Source organism: Talpa occidentalis, unplaced genomic scaffold, assembly GCF_014898055.3.
Source record: "Talpa occidentalis isolate TD23 unplaced genomic scaffold, MPIMG_talOcc4v2.1 talOcc4.8, whole genome shotgun sequence".
Classification (NCBI taxonomy): domain Eukaryota; kingdom Metazoa; phylum Chordata; class Mammalia; order Eulipotyphla; family Talpidae; genus Talpa; species Talpa occidentalis.
This window is the reverse complement of record NW_023605194.1, coordinates 66,731,821-66,752,154: the sequence shown is the minus strand read 5'-3', so window position 1 is coordinate 66,752,154 and position 20,334 is coordinate 66,731,821. Positions and strand designations below refer to the sequence as shown.

The following is a 20,334-nucleotide window of genomic DNA, read 5'->3' as shown; positions in this document are numbered from 1 at the left end:
GAGGTAAATATGAATGGGTTTGCCCACAACCTTCTCAGCCAAACTTCCAGAGTTTTACCACATGAAAATATTAAAGATATAAGCAGGAGTAATATATTACAATGTGCAATTGTTTTTTTATAGAAGTTTCATTTTTGTGCCCCTTTCACTTGGTTCCAAGTAACACAAACCAGGGCTCCCAAATCCTTGATAGATTGGATCTGACTTGCTCTCCCATCTTCACCCCACCCCAGTGTGAATGCTACCTCGATTCCTGCTGCATCATCTCCCTCTGTGTTAACAACCCCATCCAAGATTGAACCAATGAAAGCATTTGACTCCCGATTCACTGAACGGTCCAAAGCCACATCAGGTGCTCCTGCCTTGACCAGTGTGACTCCAACAGCCATGGAAAGGTAGGTGGTGGCTGCTGAGACCGGGGCCTGGGTCACTGAGACTGGGGGAGTATGCAGACTCTGGCCGGCAGGGCAATGTTATTTTCCCACCAGGCAACCTGTCTTCCTCCCACGTGGAAGTAGACTGCAGTCGTTCCTGCTCTGTAGAGAAATGAGTACTTGCTTCAAGTGGGTGGATGGCTGAAAGGAGTTGAAGGGGAAGACATAGCAGGCCCAAGGTTGGTACAGAGGCTAAGCTGAGAATAAAGTTTGATCAGAATCCATATTTTGCCCAGAAGAGAAACAGGAGATTGGTGAGAGAGAGAGAAAGTTCTAATTCTGTTGCACTGTGGAAGCAATGGCCTTCTGCTCAGAAACTGACCAGGAAGTAAGAAACTGATGCAAGTCAAAGGAGAGATCTTTCTGAAGTCAGATGGACTTCTGAATACTTGCGGGCTCTGTATTACCTACTTTCTGAGCCTCCCTGAGCAAACAGCAGCCAAGTTTCATGAAATGTCACTTTTCATTTCTGGGAGTTGCAGCAAGTGACCGGAACAAATGTGTCAGCCTCTTCCATTGGCACTGAGCTGCTCTGACTCCTGGGAGGACCCCTCCCTCTGAGCCTGCATGGCATGGAACTTACTGCACAGAGCTTAGTGCAGAGCCCAGCAAGTTGAGGCTGAAAGAGTTAAGATACTCTGGGTCACCTTCTTCCAGAGGCCTGGTATTAAAGTGCCCTGCTTGTGGGGTTGCATTCCACCATAAAGTAACTCAGACTGTGCAGCCCTGGGCACCCTAACCTATACCACCTCAGCCTAATGCAGAGCTATTATGTAGACTGGAGCAGTTGGCTTCAGATCCAGCATGTGCCCAATGAACATTTGTGAAGAAATCTGTCCTTGCAGTGCATGGTGTCTTGGAGCTAAGACTTCAGTATACCACCCCGGGGCTTCACTCATGGTCTAAAATATGCTTGTCTGAGCAGGATTTTTCCTGCATGGAGAACAGCCCTGAGATACAGTGCAGGCAGACTCCCCCTTCAAATCAGCTGGCACATCTGTGACCTTTCTTTGGTACCTTGTATTCTACTCTCTAGTATGATCATGCTGGTTTTAGTATAAAGATAATGCATATGATCTTTGTATCTAGCAGTTTGTCTATCCAGCATTATGGAGGACCCAAAAACTTTCCTGCAGCTAACACTTTGACATGCTGAAAGAAATGTAATGCAAAAATCTAAAATATGTGACTAGTTCACACAACAATAGAGCAGTGGGCAGGACCACAGTAGGTACTGGGCTGATAATTGGTGACCTGGTAACCAATTTTCATGACCACACAGATTCAAGACAGTGACATGGGCCTAATTTATGCAGGGGACTAACTAAGACACTAGCATAAAGGCAAGCTGCTCGGGAAAGTGCACCTCCAGAGAGAGGGAGAAGTGGAAAAAATCTGACTGGCAACACAAGAGCATGGCCCAAATTGGCCAGTCTCAGCCTGCCCGCTTATGAATTTGGGATTAGTTAGTGCTACCTTTGTCTTCTAGGAATCACCAAGCTGAGAAATGAACACAAAGGAGAGTCTGGTTCTAATTAACACCCAGAGGCACTTGACAAATCAAATGTAAATTCACCCTTCAGAGACATTTCCTGACCCAAGGTGTGCAGTGTTTCCATCTGCCAGTACTACCTACTCAATAACAAAGTAACAAAAACATGAAGAAAGAAAGTGCATTGTGCACAAATTTCAGGAGATTCCATGAACAGGAGGTTTACACATCTATAAAACACTGAGCATAGAATTCTCAGGTGGAAACTATAAAAATAAATATGGTCTAAATGACATGAAAAAGACATGAAAAAGGAAATGTGAGGAAAGATTAATATACTATTCCATATATAAATTAATTCAAAAAGTTTCCCAGATCCAAATGTAAGAGCTATAACTTCAAAACTCAAGAGTAAATCTTTGTGACCTTGGATTAAGCAACCCTTTCTTAGATATGATAAATTGAACTTCATCAAACTTAAAAACATTTGTGCTTCACAGTTGTTATCAGGAGGGTAAAAGATAAGCTACAGAATGGGGAAAATATTTGCAAATCACACGTATACATCAAAGATCCAAATTAAGGGCCTCCCTGGTGGCGCAGCGGTTGAGCGCTGGGTTGTGAAGCTGCCGGCGACCTCTGCGGCGCCGGTTCGATCCCCAGCTGCTCCCCGGCCACCTGAGGAGGGTCCCACATGGCGCGCAGACCTCTCCTGCCGCCCGCTGCTCCCCTCAGCAGTGTGCTTCGGTCTTTCTGCCTTTTCTGCTCCCCGCTCTGGCTCTGGTGAATTCTCTCACCCTCCCGCGCTTCTGACTGTACCCAGTGCATGTATAAACAAAACAAACAAACAAATAAAATAAATAAAAAACATGCCTCTATTAAAAAAAAAAAAAAAGATCCAAATTAAATAAGGAACACAGCTCAGCAATAAAAACATTATTGATCCAATTTTAAATAGACAAATGACTTGAGTAGAAATTTTTCCGAGTTAGACACACAAGTGACCAATAAGCACTTTATAAAAAGACACTCACCATCAAAGTCATCATGGAAATACAAATCAAAATCACTGTTATGCCACTTGAAACCTACTAGCCTGGCTATCTTAAAAAAATCAGGTATTAGTAAGTATTAGTGAAGGGGGTCAGTTGAACCTTCATGGATTGCTGGTGGGAGTATAAAATGGTTCCATTACTTTAGAAGACAGTTTGGCAGCTCCTCAGAGGTTTAAACCAAATTACCAGTTGACCCAGCAATTGTACCCTTAGGTGTATATCTAAGAGAACTGAAAACAGATATTCACACAAAAACTCACCAAGGTTCTTACTAAAACTCATAGCCCAAAAGTAGAAATGTCCAATTGATTAATGGTTTAACAAGTGAATATACAATATAATACTGTTTGACAATAAAAGGGGATGAAGTACCTATGTGTGCTACAACAGGAACAAACACTGAAAACATGCTAAATGAAAGAAGCAAATCACAAAAGACCACATATTGTGTGTTTTCTAAATAAGCAAATCCATAGAGAGAGAAAGTAGATTAGTCATTGCCAGAAGATAGGTGATTAGAGGAAAGGGAATGATTGCTGGTGGGCACAGAGTTTCTTTTGGGGTTGTGAAAATAGACTGGCATTAATGTTGATGGTTGCATGACATAATGACTATAATAAAAACTACTAAATTCTATAATTTTAAAATGAAGTTTACGATATGTGAATGATAGCTCAATAAAACTCAGAATAATGAACGATCAAAAAAAGACTAAATATATTTGAAAATGACCAAAATTTTTAGAAAAGAAATAAAAATCAATGCAGTTAAAAAATCAGTCATTTCCAGTGAGCATATGACCCAATTGAAGTAAGTATTTGATCTGAGGAGCTAGTTTAAGCAAGTGCTATGGAAGTAAGGAGTAGAGGAAAAAGAGAGGCAAATTGCAAGAATCCCTCAAAGAGGGCATGTTGTGGTACAGTTGTCAAGAGGATCATTGTTTTATAGGCTTAATGCAAAGTTGAAACCTCTGTCACCCCATGTTTGCCTCATTAGTTTTCATGGCACTTGTCATACCATTTTCTATCTCTTAGGGAATGTACACCCTGATTTGAGAAGCACAGAGGATAACCCTTGGATCAGGGCTGCTAAAAGGCAAAGTCTTGACTATGTGACTATGATTGGTCCCTCAACAGTTATGCCCTCAAGGTGGTAGTTTTTGATTTCTCACTTGAAAATAGCAGTCAGCAAGCATTCACTGAGGACCGAGTTTACTGCTTCCAAGGTCGCAGAGGTATCTGGAGAGATTCCAAAAGTTTGGTGTTAAATTCTAAGATTAAATTATGGTTGGGTCCTTATATGAGAAAAACAAGAAAACAAAGGCTCTGTAAAATAAAGGCTCTGTAAAAATGTCAGCTTCTTGATATGGCTATTTTATTTTCAAAAGCTAGGCAGACCTGCTTATATGGCCCATCAATGGAAGATTTCCTTTGAGACACAGTATCATACGGTGGTTAGGAACAGTACTCAGAGCCATACTCCTTGTAGATGAATCCCAGTTCCCCACTTCATTGTGGGGGGAGGGGGTAAGGGGTGATCTTCAGCAAGACATAGTCTTTCTGAGCCTGTTGCCTCCCAGGCAGAATGACTCTCCCCAGAATACCTGCCTCATAGTGGGTGTGACTCAAAGATTGAAGACGTGAGCACCTGTAAAACAGTCTTGATCCAAGTCTCACAGTGAGCAGCGGTGTCTGTTATCTCCTGCTATTGCTCCCTCATAGTTCATAGGGCCTGGATAATAAGGTCCCTACAACCTGACTGGTACTTCTTAGCCAAGAGTCTTCAGGGAGTCTGTGCCAAATACTAGCTGCCCAAATGTAGGCTGGCAGTTCTGGATGAACTTGTGAGTCCAGCACTCTGCCCTGTTTTAAGGCCATGTATCAGTCAGAGACACAGAGGGGTTTAAGATAACTTGAGCAGACAGAAGCTAGGATGGAGTAGACTTGGAGCTCTAAGCACCTCTGTTCTTCCTGAGAAGTTATCTAAATCCAGGGAGCAACTGCTGTGATTCTACAACCTGGTGCTCCCAGGAGTATCAGGTGCCCATTGGTTTAAATTCACATAGACTGGGTATTTGGCATGAGGTGGAGAGGCTACCTGAAGGCTTTCACAGTGGTCCAGGTCATAAGGAGTAGAGCAGCATGAACTGGGACATTTCCAAAGAAGCAAATTTCACAGGCCAGTGATGAGATGAACTAAGAAAGTGATCAAATAATTTGGATATTTATATAACAGTTTCCCATTGTTAAGACATTCTTGATGTATTTTGTTGTATGGCATCAGAAGAATGGAGGTAGGCTTTTTGGTTTTATGAAACAGAGTTGGGGGTTTCTGGCTTTTCCCAATTTTTCATGTGGATGCTAATGGGAAGAATTCAGAATTTTATGCACTGTGTATACATGCCCACATTTCTATGACCTAGGACTGTTAGTGTGGAGAAGAGCAGAAGATGGTACCCAGAGGGGGGCCTTGGAGGGGTTAACAGGCCTACTTACACTTGCTGATTAGCAGGGAAAAGGCAGGCATGGAGTGCTCTGAGGCTCCAGGCTGGAATTCAGTGATGATGCCTTTGACCCAAGAAATCTGTTATGTCCAGAGGTTTTTATAACAGCATTGCAGTGGAAATGTTTACTCAACTTCCTCCAAAGAGATGCATTCAGGAAATAAGGTCAGTAGATGCTCACTAATATTTATGAGGACTAAAACACTATGAAAAATAGTTCAGGTAGAGTTTCATTTGCAAAAAGGCAAACAAATTCTAATTACAAAATAAATGCAATCAGAAATGAAAGAAGGGGTGTTATCACCAACCTTACAAAATTTAAGGGATGAAGATTATTATTTTAAACTGTTTACTAGTAAGTTAGATAACTTAGATGAAATGGAAAATAGGTAGAAAGATATAAATCACCAAAACTGACTCAAATGGAAATAATTTGAATAGACTATAATAAGAGTTTGAGTTAGTAATTAAACCACTACCCACAAAGATAAGCTTGGGCTCAGCTTTAGTGCTTTATTCTAGCAGTCATTTGAAGAAGCAATACCAATTCTTTTTTTTTTTTTTTTTTTTAATTTTATTTATTTTTACATGGAAAGAACTGTGATACAGGCCTAAGGTCTGGGCGGGGGTGTGTGAAAGGATTCACCAGAGACAGAGCAGGGAGCAGAACATGCAGGTGTACAGAAATACACTGCTGAGGGGAGCAGCAGGCGAGACAGGAGAGGTCTGCTGCACCATGTGGATCAGCTCCCTGGCCAGGGATCGAATTCATGCTACAGTGGCTGTGGATAGCTTCATAGTGCTAAGACTTAACCCCTCGCCCCTCGTGCCACCAGGGAAGCCCCAATACCAATCCTTTATATGCTCCTCAAAAAAAAAGGGAAGAGAACATTTTCCAACTTATTCTGTGAGGCTGTTATCAGGATACCAAAAGCAGACAAAGATATTAAGAAAGAAAACTACAAATCAGTATCTTTTATGAATAGGAACAAAAAATTCCTCAAAAATATAGTAACCAAGTGAGATTGATCACAGGAATGTAAAGTTGGTACAACATATAAAACTCAATGTAATATATCATATCAGTAGAATAAAAAACCAGCACGTGATTAGAATCCAACTCCCATTTGTGATTAACAAGGGAAAAAAAAATAGGAATAGAAGGACCTCACCAATCTGATGAAGAGAATCTTTAGAAAACCCACAAGACCATAGGAATATTGAAAGACTGGATGTTTCTCCCCTAAGATCATGAACAAGATATGAATATCATATTTCTTGCTGCTTACATATCAACACTATACTAGAGTTTCTAGAACAAATCACTTGAGCAGTGTTTGCAAGATGCAAAATCAACATATGAAAGTCAATTGTGTTTCTGTTGACTTGAAAAGAATAATCAAAAAATGAAATTAAGATAACAGTTCTATTTTCAATAGCAGGAAAAAAGAAATTTAGCAAAAGAAATAAAGTATAAGTATAAAAACACATTGCTTAAAAAATTAAAAGACATAAATTAATGGAAAGACATCTCATGTTCATTGACTGGGAGACTTAATATTGTTTATATGGCAGTATTCCCCAAATTGATCTACAGATTCAATATAGTCTTTTTTCTGAATTCTAACTGGTTTTTTGGTATTGAAAAGCTGATCCCAAAATTCATCTGAAAACTCAAGAACCCCAGAATAGCCAAAACAGTCTTAGGGGAAAGAAAACAAAGTTGGAGGACTTAGACTTCCTGATTTCAAAACAGTACAAGGTGGTGATAATCAAAATTGTGTGGCACTGACACAGGGATTGACATAAAGATTTATTTTTTTTTAAAGATTTATTTATTTATTTATACAAGATCCGGGGTACAGACCAGATGCGCGGGAGGGTGAGAGGATTCACCAGAGACAGAGCGGGGAACAGAACAGGCAGACTAACAAAATACATTGCTGAGGGAAGGAGCGGGCGAGACAGGAGAGGTCTGCTGCGCCACGTGGGACCCTCCCCAGCCGGCCAGGATCCAACTGGCACTGCAGAGGCTGTGGACAGCTCCACAGCGCTGCGCTCAGCCGCCTGCACCACCAGGGGAGGCCCGACATAAAGATATAGAGTAGAACTCAGAGTCCAGAAATAAAACCAAGTATCTGCAGGGCCTTCCTGGTGGCACAAAGGGTTAAGATACAACCTATGAAGCTATCCTCGGCCACTGGAGCACGAGTTCAATCCCTGGATAGCCAGGGAGCAAACCACATGGCACGCTTTTAAGACTTAGTATTCCAGCATCCTTTGTTGAAGGCTTTTCTTTTTCCATTGCAGTCTTTTTTTTTTTTTTTTTTAATTTTTTCATAGAAGACCTGGGGTATAGGCCCAAGTGGGGGGGTGTATGTGAGAGGGGATTCACCAGAGACAGAGTGGGGAGTAAGTATAATAGGCAGGTTTACTGAAATACACTACTAAGGGGAGAAGCAGGCGAGACAGGCGAGGTCTGCTGCACCATATGTGGATTAGCTCCCTGGCCAGCGATCAAACTCAGGCTGAGGTGGTGATAGCGCTGAGCCTTAATCCCAAGGCCACTAGGGGGGCCCAACATTGTAGTCTTGGCTCCTTTGTTATAGTTAAACTGAAATATGTATGAATGTATATGTGTTAATTTCTGATATCATCTTTACTGAGATGTAATCACCACCACACAATTTATGCACTTAAAGTCAACGCTTCTTTGGTATAGTCAAAGTTATGTAAAAATCAACACAATCACAATTTTGAACATTTCTATCCCAGGCTGAGCAAACACTAATCTACTTTTTGTCTTCATAGATTTGTTCATTCATATAATTGGAATCACAGAATGTGTGATGTCTGGGTTTGGTATCTCTTACTGAGCATGTTTTCATGGTTCATCCATGTACCAGTACTTCACAGCTGAATGAGTAATCATACCTAGTTTCAGTCAGTGGACATTTCTTTGGTTTAAAGCATTTGGCTATTGTAAATAATGCTGCTATGAACAATCATGTAAAAGTATTTGAATAGCATGTGCTTTCATTTCTCTTGGGTGTATATTTAAGACTGATATTCTGAGATCAAATGGCAAGTCTATGTTTAACATTTTAAGGAAATACCAGACTGTTTCCCAAAATGTCTATCATTTTACATATCTACCAGCTGTGTATGCAAAGTTCCAATTTCTCCACATTGTTCCCAACATTATTTGTCTTTTGACTGACTAATTTGTCTTTGACTGGCTAATGTTAAACATCTTTTTATTTCCTTATTGGCCATTTGGATATTCTGAGAATGTCTATTCAAATGTTTTGCCTATTTTAAATTTATTTATACACACAAGAATTGGGGTACAGGCCAGAGTTGTAGGGGGTAAGAGGATTCACCAGAGACAGAGTCAGGAACAGAACAGGCAGTCTAACTGAAGTACACTGCTGAGGGGAGCAGCGGGTGAGGCAGGAGAGGTCTTCTGCACCATTGGGTTGGCTCCCTGGCTGGCCAGGGATTGAACTGGTGCTGCAGAGGCTGTGGATAGCTTCATGGTGCTGTGCTTAACCCCTTGCATCACTGGGGAGGCCCTACTAATTTATTTTAAATTGATTAAAGACTTGGATATAAGATGTGAAACATAAAATACATAGAAGAAAACATTGTACATTCCATAACATGTACCAAACAGATGCATTTGGGGACTCAACTCCCAGTTGAAAAGGAAACAAAAACACAAATAAATGAATGGGACTATATCAAACTGAAAAGTATTTGTTCAGTGAAAGAAACAGTCAGAAACAAAAAGGCATCCTCCAAATTGGAGGAAGATACTTAATTGTACATATGTCAAATAAGGAACTAGTTTCCAAAATATATAAAGAATGCATCCAGGGCCTCCCCTGGTGGCGCAGCAGTTGAGCGCTGGGCTGTGAAGTTGTCCGCAGCCTCTGCAGCGCCGGTTCGATCCCCAGCCAGCCGGCAAGGGTCCCACATGGCGCGCAGACCTCTCCTGCTGCACCCACTGCTCCCCTCAGCAGTTTATTTCTTCAGTCTGCCTGTTTTGTTCCCCGCTCTGGCCTTGGTGAAGTCTCTCACCCTCCCGCGCTTCTGACTATACCCAGTGCTTGTATAAATAAATAAATAAAATCTTTAAAAAAAAAAAGATAAAGAATGAATCCATCAACAACAAAACAAACCAAAAAATGGACAAAAGCCCTTAATAGACACTTCTCCAAAGAGACATGTAGGTAGCCCACAGGCACATGGGGAAAAAATGTTCATTATTTATTATAAAGGAAATGCAAATCAAAACCACAATAAGTTGTCATACCTATAAGAATAGCCTATATTGACCTCCCTAGTGGCACAGGGGGTTAAGCACAGCACTGTGAAGCTGACCGCAACCTCTGCAGCACGAGTTCACTCCCCAGCTGGCCAGGAAGCTACCCACATGGCGCAGCGGACCTCTCCTGTCTCGCCCGCTACTCCCTTCTGCATTGTATTTCAGTCAGTCTGCCTGTTCTGCTCCCCATCCTGTCTCTGATGAATCCTCTCACCCCCACCCCTCTGGCTGGTACCCCAGTTCTTGTATGCATAAATAAAAAAAAAGAATAGCCTATATGAAAAAAAAGTAGAAATAACAAATTTGGTGCTGTGGGGGAAAAAAGGGAACACTCCTGTGGTTCCATGTGATCAAGCAATACCACTCCTAGGTATTTGTCCAAATAATATGAAAACATTAATTTGAAACAATATCTGCACCCTTGTGTTCATAGCAGCATTATTCACCACAGCCAAGGCTTAGAATCATCCTAATACCCATCTATGGGTGATTGGATAAAGAAATTGTAGTGTAAGCTGGAAGGGATCATGCTCAGCGAAATAAGCCAGAAAGAAAAAAATATCGGATGGTCTCACTCATAGCAGGAATTTAGAAAACCTAAATAAGGGACCAGGAAAAAAACCTAGTTATAATAAAGTAAAAATCAAAATCAACAAGCAGCTATAATCCAGAGATACACTACAGGGGGTGGGGGTGGAGGGAGTAGGATCAAAACAAGGGGGGTGGGAATTGTATGGGGACTATAGCCAAGATGAAAATGCATACATTGTGCAAAAATGAAAAATGATGTAAAAAAGGTATAAAATAAATGAATAAAAAGAAGACAAAGCAAATAACATTCCTAGGATCTGCCCTTCAAAAAAAAAATATTGTGTATATGTATGTGATGGAATACTACTCAGCTATTTAAAAATGAAATCTTAGATAAACTCATACAATTTGCAGCAACATGGATGGAGCTGGAAGAGATCGTGCTTAGCAAAATAAGTCAGAAAGAAAAAGAAAAATACCAGATGGTCTCACTCATAGCAGGAATTTAGAAAACCTAAATAAGGGACCAGGAAAAAGACTAATTATAATAAAGTAAGAATCAAAATCAACAAGCAACTATAAAACAGAGACATACTATGGGGTGGGGGGGAGGGACAGTAGGATCAAAACAAGGTGGGGAATTTTATGGGGACTATAACCAAGAAATAAGTGCATACTTTGTGCAAAAATGAAAAATGATGTAAAAAATGTATAAAATAAGAATGCTCATTAAAATAAAAATAAAAATGAAATCTTGTCTTCTGTGACAACTTGGGTGGAACTTGAGTGATTTGTGCTAAGTGAAGTAAGTCAGGAAATGAAAGACAGTTACCGAGTCTTGCACTCATGTGAAATACAACCAAAGCAACAAACAGACAAAACACAACAAAAACATCTCTTAGATTCTGAAAAACACAGTTATAAGAGGGGAAAGAAGAAAGTAGAACTGTGGTAGGAGGGGGTCAGTTTGATAGTGTAATGGCACTAAAAATTTTATGGTGGGCGAGTGAAGCATAGACACATACCAAGATGTGAACGTATACTCCCAAAATTATATAGTTTTGTAAGTCAATTTTGTAAAATTGATTTTTTTAAGAAATTGAGTTTGTTGTAAACAACATAAAATTTCATCTTATTTATCATGTTTTTTGGTCAGTCCTCTTAATTGGTTTATTTAGAACATAGCATGTTTGAAGTGATTATTGATACAGGGTGAGTTAATATCTATTTTTTGTTTTTTTTGTTTGTTTACATCGTAAAAGGACAGCTTTATTAGGAAAAGGAGAAAAATGCACCTGCAGAGTCACAGGCAGGCAGGAGAGTTGCCTAATATCTACCTTATTTTTAATTGTTTTCATTGCACTTGTTCTGTTTTAAAACAAAATTTTCTTTCTTAAAATCTCCCTCCTTTTCTGCCTTCTCTGGCTTTAATTGATCTTTTTTTTTTTTTTTTAAGATTTTTTTTTTTTTTAATTTATGCAAGCACTGGGTACAGTCAGAAGTGCGGGAGGGTGAGAGAATTCACCAGACCCAGAGCTGGGAGGAGAGCAGGCCGAAGGACCGAAGTACACTGCTGAGGGGAGCAGCGGGCGGCAGGAGAGGTCTGCGCACCATGTGGGACCCTCCTCCGGTGGCCGGGGAGCAGCCGGGGATCGAACTGGCGCTGCAGAGGCTGCGGGCAGCTTCACAACCCAGCGCTCAACCGCTGCGCCACCGGGGAGGCCCTTTAATTGATCATTTTATATGATTCTATTTTCTCTTATCTCTGAAGTTATCTCTTAGCATTTTCTAAAAGGATCATAGCCACTTAGATAATATATCTCTTACATTATCTCTTAGCATATGAATAACATTGATTTTTGAATTTGTTTTCAATTGCTATTTTTCAGTTTGCAGGAAACATTTATGACAGCTAAATATACTTAAAGTAATACTAAGGTAGTATAGGTACCTTATACCTACTTTTCCATTGCCCACTTATTTATTTCATTTATTCACAAGATAATTTGAAAAAAAAGTTGTCTTTTGATTAAAAATTTTAATTAATAATAGGGAAAACAACAGGGGACGGTGGAGATCAATCACACGTGCTATGGTGGTAAACTCTGGGTCTATACATGAGGAAAAGTCAAATACTCTAAAAAATTAACAACAATGTAAGAAAATAATTTTTAAAAGAACAGGGAAAATAAAGTTATATGTTCATTTTTTTTTAAGATTTATTTATGCATATAAGAAGTGGAGTACAGACCAGAGGTGTAAGGGGTGAGAGGATTCGCCAGAGACAGAATGGGGAGCAGAACTGGCAGATTGACTGAAATACACTGCTGAGGGGAGTAGCGGGTGGGCGCGACAGCCGAGGTCTGCCGTGCCATGTGGGTAGCTCCCTGGCCGAAGATCGAACTCGTGCTGCAGTGGCTCCGAATAGCTTCATAGGTTGTGTCTTAACCCCTAGTGCCACCAGGGAGGCCCTTATATTCATTTATTCTAAGACTCTTTTATCTTGCAGACCTGAGTTTCTGATTTATATCATTTTCTTTTTTTGAATAACTTAATATAGCTTTTTTTGCAAATTAGGTCTGTATCACTAGATAAAGAATTCCAGGTTTTTAACACTTTAAAAATTTCATTCATTTCTTGTTTGAATAGCTTCTGAAGAAGATTGTGTATTTCTTATCCTTGTTCCTTTTAGGTAAGGTGTTATTTTTCCTCTGTTTTCTTTCAAGATTTTCTGTTTCATATTTTTGCAGTTTGAATGATAAGTGTGGGTGTTGACTTGATAATTTATCCCTCTAAACAACTCTGTTTTAAGGTGCCTATACTGTCCTTAGTAAAGTTCTCTAAGCAACTCTGTGATTTGGTATCTTTCACTAATTTTGAATATATTTTAAACTATTTTCAATATATATGTTCATTATATTATCAACTCTAATATTAAATTCTTTCTGCTTATATTAACCATTTGTTCTTGTATGTTCAACTTTTCCCAGTAGAGCCCTTAGCATATTAATTGTACATATTTGAAATCCTTCCCTAATAACTCCAAAATCTCTGTCATATCTGACTCTGGTTCTGATGCTTGCTTTCTCTCTTAAGACTGTATTTCATTTTGTTTGTTTGATTTTGTTTTGCCTTTTATCATATCTTGTGATTTTTTTGGTTAGTGAAAGCTGGACGTGATGTATTGAGTACATGCATTGTTTAATGGCATTTCAGTCAACAATTGCCTGCATATGCAACTGTAGTCCATATGTCATATGCCATATGTCATACCATATAGCCTAGATGTACAGTAAATTATACCATCTAGGTCTATGTAATTATGCCCTGTGCCATTTGACAAGGAAATCGCCTATTGACACTTCTCAGAACAATTCCCCATCAAGTGACACATGACTATAACCAGAATTGAGATTAAAGGCCTATAGTGTGCTGTTCTGTTGATCAGAGTAAGAGTTGAGCCATGTTTATTGATGCCTTTATCTGTATGAGGCTCCCATTTCCTCCAGTGTCCTTGCTTAGATCTCCTCTGTTGTCTTTGAGAAGTTTCCCTAGAAACTTCTTGTTAAACAATACCTGTTTTGCAGGTCTCTAAGTTACAATTTAATGTTATTTTGTTGGGAGTCCTCTTGATTTGGCAATGAGGTATTAAGGAAGAGGAGAATTCTATAATCTTATGATTTGTTGTGAGACCAGAGTTTCTAGACTGTGAAGTTAAAGAAGAGTTCCTCCTTCTGTGTGTGCATGTGCATGTGAGACTAGGGTAGAGTTGGTTAATTTGTCTTACCCAGGTCCCATAAGGCTTCTGTGAAGTAGTTTCCCTTGAGGGCAGACTTTTGTTAATGAGAACAGAACTCGTAGTGTTTGAAATCAATGCTTTTCCCTTCCCTCAACTGAAGGATGCTAGGTATTCACCCCAATTTTCATTCTTGAGAACCCTTTAAACACATGAGAACCCTTTAGAGCTGCTGGAGGTAAAACTAACAAAAGTGTGGATTCCCTCCTACGACTGTACCACTCCTAGCAGTTTTAATTCACAAGGCCAGATGACACTTAGCCACCAGTAGTGTATCAGTTAGCTTTAAGACATTCCACCAGTTAGAGCTCCAAGGGCATCTGCTGCTGGGGAGTGTTCTGTCTTCATCCGTCTTTCCAGTTTTCAAAGTGGCAGTTTGCCTTGTGACCTTACTTCTCTGGTGAATTTAAGATCTGTTGATTTTCAGCTTTCCTATTATTTGGGAATGGGAGTGATCAGAGTCATTTCAAACTCTTCATTTTGAGGCAAAAACCAGTGTGCTCTCCTGTTTTTTTTTGTTTGTTTTTTTTTTTACCAACTTTTGGGGATAAGTATTTTTTTTTTAATTATTATAAAATTAGTAGTCATGTAGAAAAAAATGGTATCTGTGTTTGTACAGGTTAAAAGAACAGAACCTTGTGAAAGAGCTGAGACCTCGGGACCTACTGGAGAGCAGCAGTGACAGCGACGAGAAGGTCCCTGTGACCAAGCCTTCCTCACTGTCCAAGAGAAAACTGGAGCTTGAGGTGGAAACTGTAGAGAAGAAAAAGAAAGGGCGGCCTCGGAAGGACGCCCGGCTCATGCCCATGTCTCTGTCTGTCCAGGTGAGGCCAATGGTCTCACGCCTCTCTAGCATATGCCCAGTTGGGAGAAGGGAGACCCCCATGCCACAGCATTGCCTTTTCAGCGTGGTCACTGCCTTAGACATGTACTCACCCAGAGAAAGCATGGAGGCCATGCTTCCCCAGACCTGCCCTCAGCTGATCCAGAGTTCTTGAGCATTTCCTTGGGATCAGCTATCTCTCTGTAAAGTGGGTATAATCTGCACTTATACACCTGCAGATTGGGTAGAAATGCTGGGTAACAGGCCCCGCCTCACCTCTGAGTAATTGAGCTTTACCTGACAGTGCCCTACAGTGCTGGGACAGGGCTCAGGGACATTTCTTCTCTTGCAGTCCCCAGCTACCCTGACCACAGAGAAGGACGCCATGTGTTTGTCTATACCAGCACCTGCACTGAAGCTGCCCATGCCGGGCCCCCAGAGAGCATTCACCCTCCAGGTGAGAAGGTCTCCTACCTCTCCCTCACAAGTATACCTTCTCTTCCCTCTTCCCCCCAGTATAAACCCTGAATTGTCACTGACTGAGGGCTATTTTCCAGTGGCTCTCCATCACCTGGGGGAAGTTGTGACTGATCAGTACAACCACCTAGTATTAGCAAAATCACTAGCCCCTTTCCCAGCACCACTACACTTCCCCCCACCCCACACACACCCCCTCCTACCCTATCCCTTGCTCTCTACCCCTATTCATCTTCTGTGACTTTGCCCCCATAGTCACTGCTGCCATCATTTGGATTCCCAGCTTCTCAAGACTTGTCTCAGGTGTCCCTTCTGGAAGACTCCTTGAGCTCCACACTTGTTCCTGAACCTCCTCCTTGGGCTACCACATAGTCCAACAGCTTCCAACTAGCCCACTAGCTATTTGCTTCCCAGTGTCCTGCGCAGTCATTATGAGGGCTGTTTGAGCTTTTGAAGTAGAAGCTTATAATTTTGTGCTGGTTCAAGACACCGTACTAGAGCAAATAGTCCTTATAACCAGAGGCCCTGTAGTTACTCAGTCCAGCACCTGTGTCAGGCCTTTGCACACTCCATTGTTTCATGCCCTTTGTGCCTCAACCCAGGTGCATGTCCTCAGGAAACCTAGGACCCTATGCAGGTAGGTCATTCCTCACTGGCCACAAACTGCCCTATCCCAGGATTGTCAGGGAGCAGATATCACCCTTTCCTGCCATGGATCCTTCTGGACTAAGAGTAGGTAGGGACACATATGTTTTGTTCTTGTTGCTGATGTGAATATAGGCTGAGTATACAAACTCCCCTCCCAAACTCTTCTAGCTGAATGCTGGTTTCTCAGTACCTGTGAAGGCCTGCCTCCCAACAACAGCCAGCCTCTGCCCCATGTCACTCACAGTTGTGGCCACGTGGCTGCAAACTCTTTAGCTGTTCTGCCTGGTTTTCCATACAGAATATCTCATAGTCAGTTCCCTGGACATTAGAGATGCACTCATATGGAATCAGGCACTGAAATAGGCTCTTCTACATTCAGTATTCTGGAGATGTTCCCGTGAAATTGTTCTCACCTGAGCAGGACTGAGACTCATTACTGAAGGAATTGGAGAGGATCTTAGAGTTTTTTTAGACTTTTCTTCCAACCACTGATTATGACTCAGTGACCATACAGTGCAGTCTTTGAAAATTCCTTCAACTAAGAGGCAGGAGCCAGTGTCCCACTCCCAGATCTGTCACCAGCTAACTGAGTCATCTGTGGTGTGCTCTTCACCTGGTAACTTGCTTTCTCTATATTCTCCCTTGTGAGAGGAGGTAGTAGGATTAGGAAGCTTTAGGGTCTTCCCTCTGACACTGATTCTCTGCTCTACTACTCTAATAACAAGGCAGATAACAAGAAGCACTCCCCCTACCCTGGGGGCTGCAAGTCTAGCCCTCTGGCCCCCCTGCTGTACCCTAACACCTCTACCACCACCCTCCTGTTGGCCAGTCAGATATGAATGCCTCTCTGTGTCTTCCTCATGCCTCAGGGACCTCTGAGCATCTCACCTGTCCTATGGCCCAAGTCTGAGTGAGTCCATTGTCACCCAGAAAGATGTTATGTTTGCTTTTGTCATTCAGGTGAGCTCTGATCCCTCCATGTACATTGAGGTGGAGAATGAAGTGACAACTGTTGGGGGTGTGAAGCTGAGCCGCTTGAAATGTAACCGGGAAGGGAAGGAATGGGAGACGGTGCTCACCAGTCGGATCCTCACTGCCGCTGGCAGCTGGTAAGGGCAAGCATATTTGCCTGGCCCAGCCTTTTTTTTTTTTTTTTTTTAAATTTATATAAGCACTGGGTACAGTCAGAAGCATGGGAGGGTGAGAGAATTCACCAGAGCCAGAGCGGAGAAGAGAACAGGCAGACTGAGGAAGTACACTGCTGAGGGGAGCAGCAGGCAGCAGGAGAGGTCTGCGCGCCATGTGGGACCCTCGCCCAGCAGCCGGGGATCTAACCGGCGCTGCAGAGGCTGCGGGCCACCTCGCAACCCAGTGCTGAACCGCTATGCCACCAGGGAGGCCCCTGGCCCAGCTTTTAATGTATAGCAAACAAATGCACTGTACTACGTGGCAGTCACTGTCCCATAACATGGCCTGTCTGTGAGGAGTGGCATTGTTCTCACATCCTAGTATTAGCAAAATCATTAGCCCCTAAGCATGTGAATCTGTCATCTCAGCCCCTACACCTCCCCTTGACACCACTGTCACCATGTGACAATTGGGGAAAAAGTCCAAGCCAGGATTTCTACCTACATGTTCTGATTCCCTTGTCTGGCCAAATTCCTGAAGTCTCAGGTTCCAGACTGAGCCTTGCCTGGCCTCCCAAAATCTATCCAAGGAGGTTGGAACAGATTTCCTGTCTCCCAAGTCCTCAACCCAACTCTTTCCATATTCTGCATTTTGATAGTAGACCTTGGTTCAGTGAATTAGTATCCAGTGTCTTCCCTTGGGATTCCAGGCCAAGGAGTTGGCTTTGCCTTTTGCTCAGTCTGGAAAGAGGACCAGCATTTTCCTCAGGTGCCTGTGGAGGCATAGGTCCCCCAATCAGGACCATGTGTTCCATACTCTTACAAAGGTTTTAACACAGGTGAATAACTTAAGATCATCATTTTATGTTGGCGAGGGTGTGGAGAAAAAGGAACTCTTCTGCACTGCTGGTGGGAGTGCAAACTGGTCCAACCACTATGGAGAGCTGTGTGGAGATTTCTGGACCTACTAAACATAGAGCTTCCATATGATCCAGCAATTCCACTCCTAGGTATTTACCCAAAGGACACAGAAACATCAATTCCAAAGAACACCTGCACCCCTATGTTTATAGCAGCACTGTTTACAATAGCTAAGCTTTGGAAACAGCCCAAATGCCCAAAAATAGATGACTGGATCAAGAAGATGTGGTCCATATACACCATGGAATATTACTCAGCATTCAAAAAAGATAAACACATGCAATTTGCAGCAACATGGATGGCGCTGGAAGGGATCATGCTCAGCGAAATAAGCCAGAAAGAAAAAGAAAAATACCGGATGGTCTCACTCATAGCAGGAATCTAGAAACCTTAAATAAGGGACCAGGAAAGTGAATAACTATAAGAAAGTGAAAATCAAAATCAAGAAAAAACTATGAACCAGAGACACTTTTTGGGGGGTAGGGGGCGGGAGGGGAGGGATTGGGGTCAAAATAAGGGGGTTGCAATTGTATGGGGAATACAAAAATAAAATTTATTATATAAAACAAAAAGTGATGGAACTAGAAAAAAAAAAGATCATCATTTTAATTAGATTCTTAGTCATTTACCATGAGGTTACATGTAAAATGTTTTCACAAGTGTCTGGAAACACTTGTCTTTCTGTTTTAGGTCAAGGTTCCCATAGGCACTGAGCAAGTGGTGTTGGGCTCAGAAGGAACCTCCATTCTCTTCCTTCCGTTTCACTTCAAGATAAGTGGGCAGAGCTCCGAATGTCAGGAACTAGTGAAGGGCAAAGAGGCCTGTATGATGCGTGCTGCTGTGAGCACCCCCTCACTGTCCCTGGTCTGACAGCAAGTGGCCAGCTGGAGGTCTAGGGATGTCAGCATAGCTCCTGATGGTGACCTGGCAGCTGCTAGGATTTGGCCCTGCAGCCAAATCCTTCCCTCTGTAGTGGTCTGCCTTCAGGACAAACCTGCCCACCAGAGATGAACAGACAGAATTCAGTCACAGAAAACTTCCTGTTGCCAGTCCTACTCAAATAGTCCTTGTAAACAAAAACATTTTACTTGCTTCTCCCAGCCCAAAGGCCATTAATAGCTGTGCCTACTTAGGAAAAGGCAGTTGATAGAGCACCTTCCTTAGCTGGCCTTGCTGTGAGTCTGCTGCCCATGCAGACCACAGGCATTGGCTGAACAAACAGAAGTTACATGAGTGGGATTCTGGGTGGTCTTGTGGGTCCAGGATCTTGCTGTCTCTGACCTCATCCTAATCTGTGGCTGGGGCCCCTCAGAGGCCCTCACTGAGAAGCAGCCTGCTTGTGCTGGGCACACCTGAGGGATTGCTGGCCAGTCAGAGGGTGGTCACTTGTCGTCACCCTCACTCTTGCTTGTGAAGCATTTCTTGCTCAGGAGATGACACACCTCTTCTATCCCAGATGCAAAGACCTGAGCGTACACCTGGCATCCCCTGTGGAGACATGCTCTGTTTTTCCCAGACTCTGGCCTATCTCAGCAGAAGCTTTCTTAGCACTAGTCTTGCCAGTATTGGCCAAGAGTGAGCACTGATAAGTGGAGTGTGCTAACTGGGTCACTGTCACCTATCATGGCTCTCTGAAGCACTCGCACCTCCGGATTAACCTCAGGGTGAGCTCAGAAAAAGATGTAGCAGCTCCTGGTTTGGAGAAGAATATGGTCTCTTTAATTGGAGAGCTGTGCTAGACAACTTCAGCCCTGAGGCTCTGCCCTGATATTCATGCCAGGCCTCTTTCTGCTTCTCGTTCTACTACACCTACTGAGGGGAAGGCTGCTTCAGGCACAGGGAAGTCTGCATTTCGGGACTGCTCTCTCTGCTGTAGTTCCCAACCCCCCTGACATTGACCCCATTTCTGTCTTCTCAGTGATGTGGTGTGTGTCGCCTGTGAAAAAAGGATGCTGTCAGTGTTCTCCACCTGTGGTCGCCGCCTCCTCCCTCCCATCCTCCTGCCATCCCCAATCTCCACTTTGCACTGCACAGGCTCCTACGTGATGGCACTCACCGCTGCAGCCACGCTGTCAGTCTGGTGAGATGAAAGGCCCTGGGTGGGGTGGGCTCCAGGTAGGACGGAACAAGTCTGTGGTGGTCTCCCCTCACTGCAGGGAAAGGGGCAAGCAGAGGATGTGCCCTGGAGACGGCAGGC

At 42.5% G+C, this 20,334-nt stretch overlaps 1 protein-coding gene across 5 annotated transcripts in view; it reads left to right on the top strand.

Moving 5' to 3' along the window:
* LOC119234325 (protein HIRA) overlaps positions 1–20,334 on the top strand; it is a 97,684-nt gene that overhangs the window by 61,149 nt on the left and 16,201 nt on the right. For all 5 annotated transcript variants that reach the window (XM_037497186.1, XM_054690571.1, XM_037497185.2 and 2 more), the window contains 5 exons: positions 234–395; positions 14,761–14,965; positions 15,317–15,421; positions 17,050–17,198; positions 20,056–20,217. In XM_037497186.1, coding sequence (XP_037353083.1) covers positions 234–395; positions 14,761–14,965; positions 15,317–15,421; positions 17,050–17,198; positions 20,056–20,217 — 783 coding nt within the window. The remainder of the gene's footprint in view (positions 1–233; positions 396–14,760; positions 14,966–15,316; positions 15,422–17,049; positions 17,199–20,055; positions 20,218–20,334) is intronic.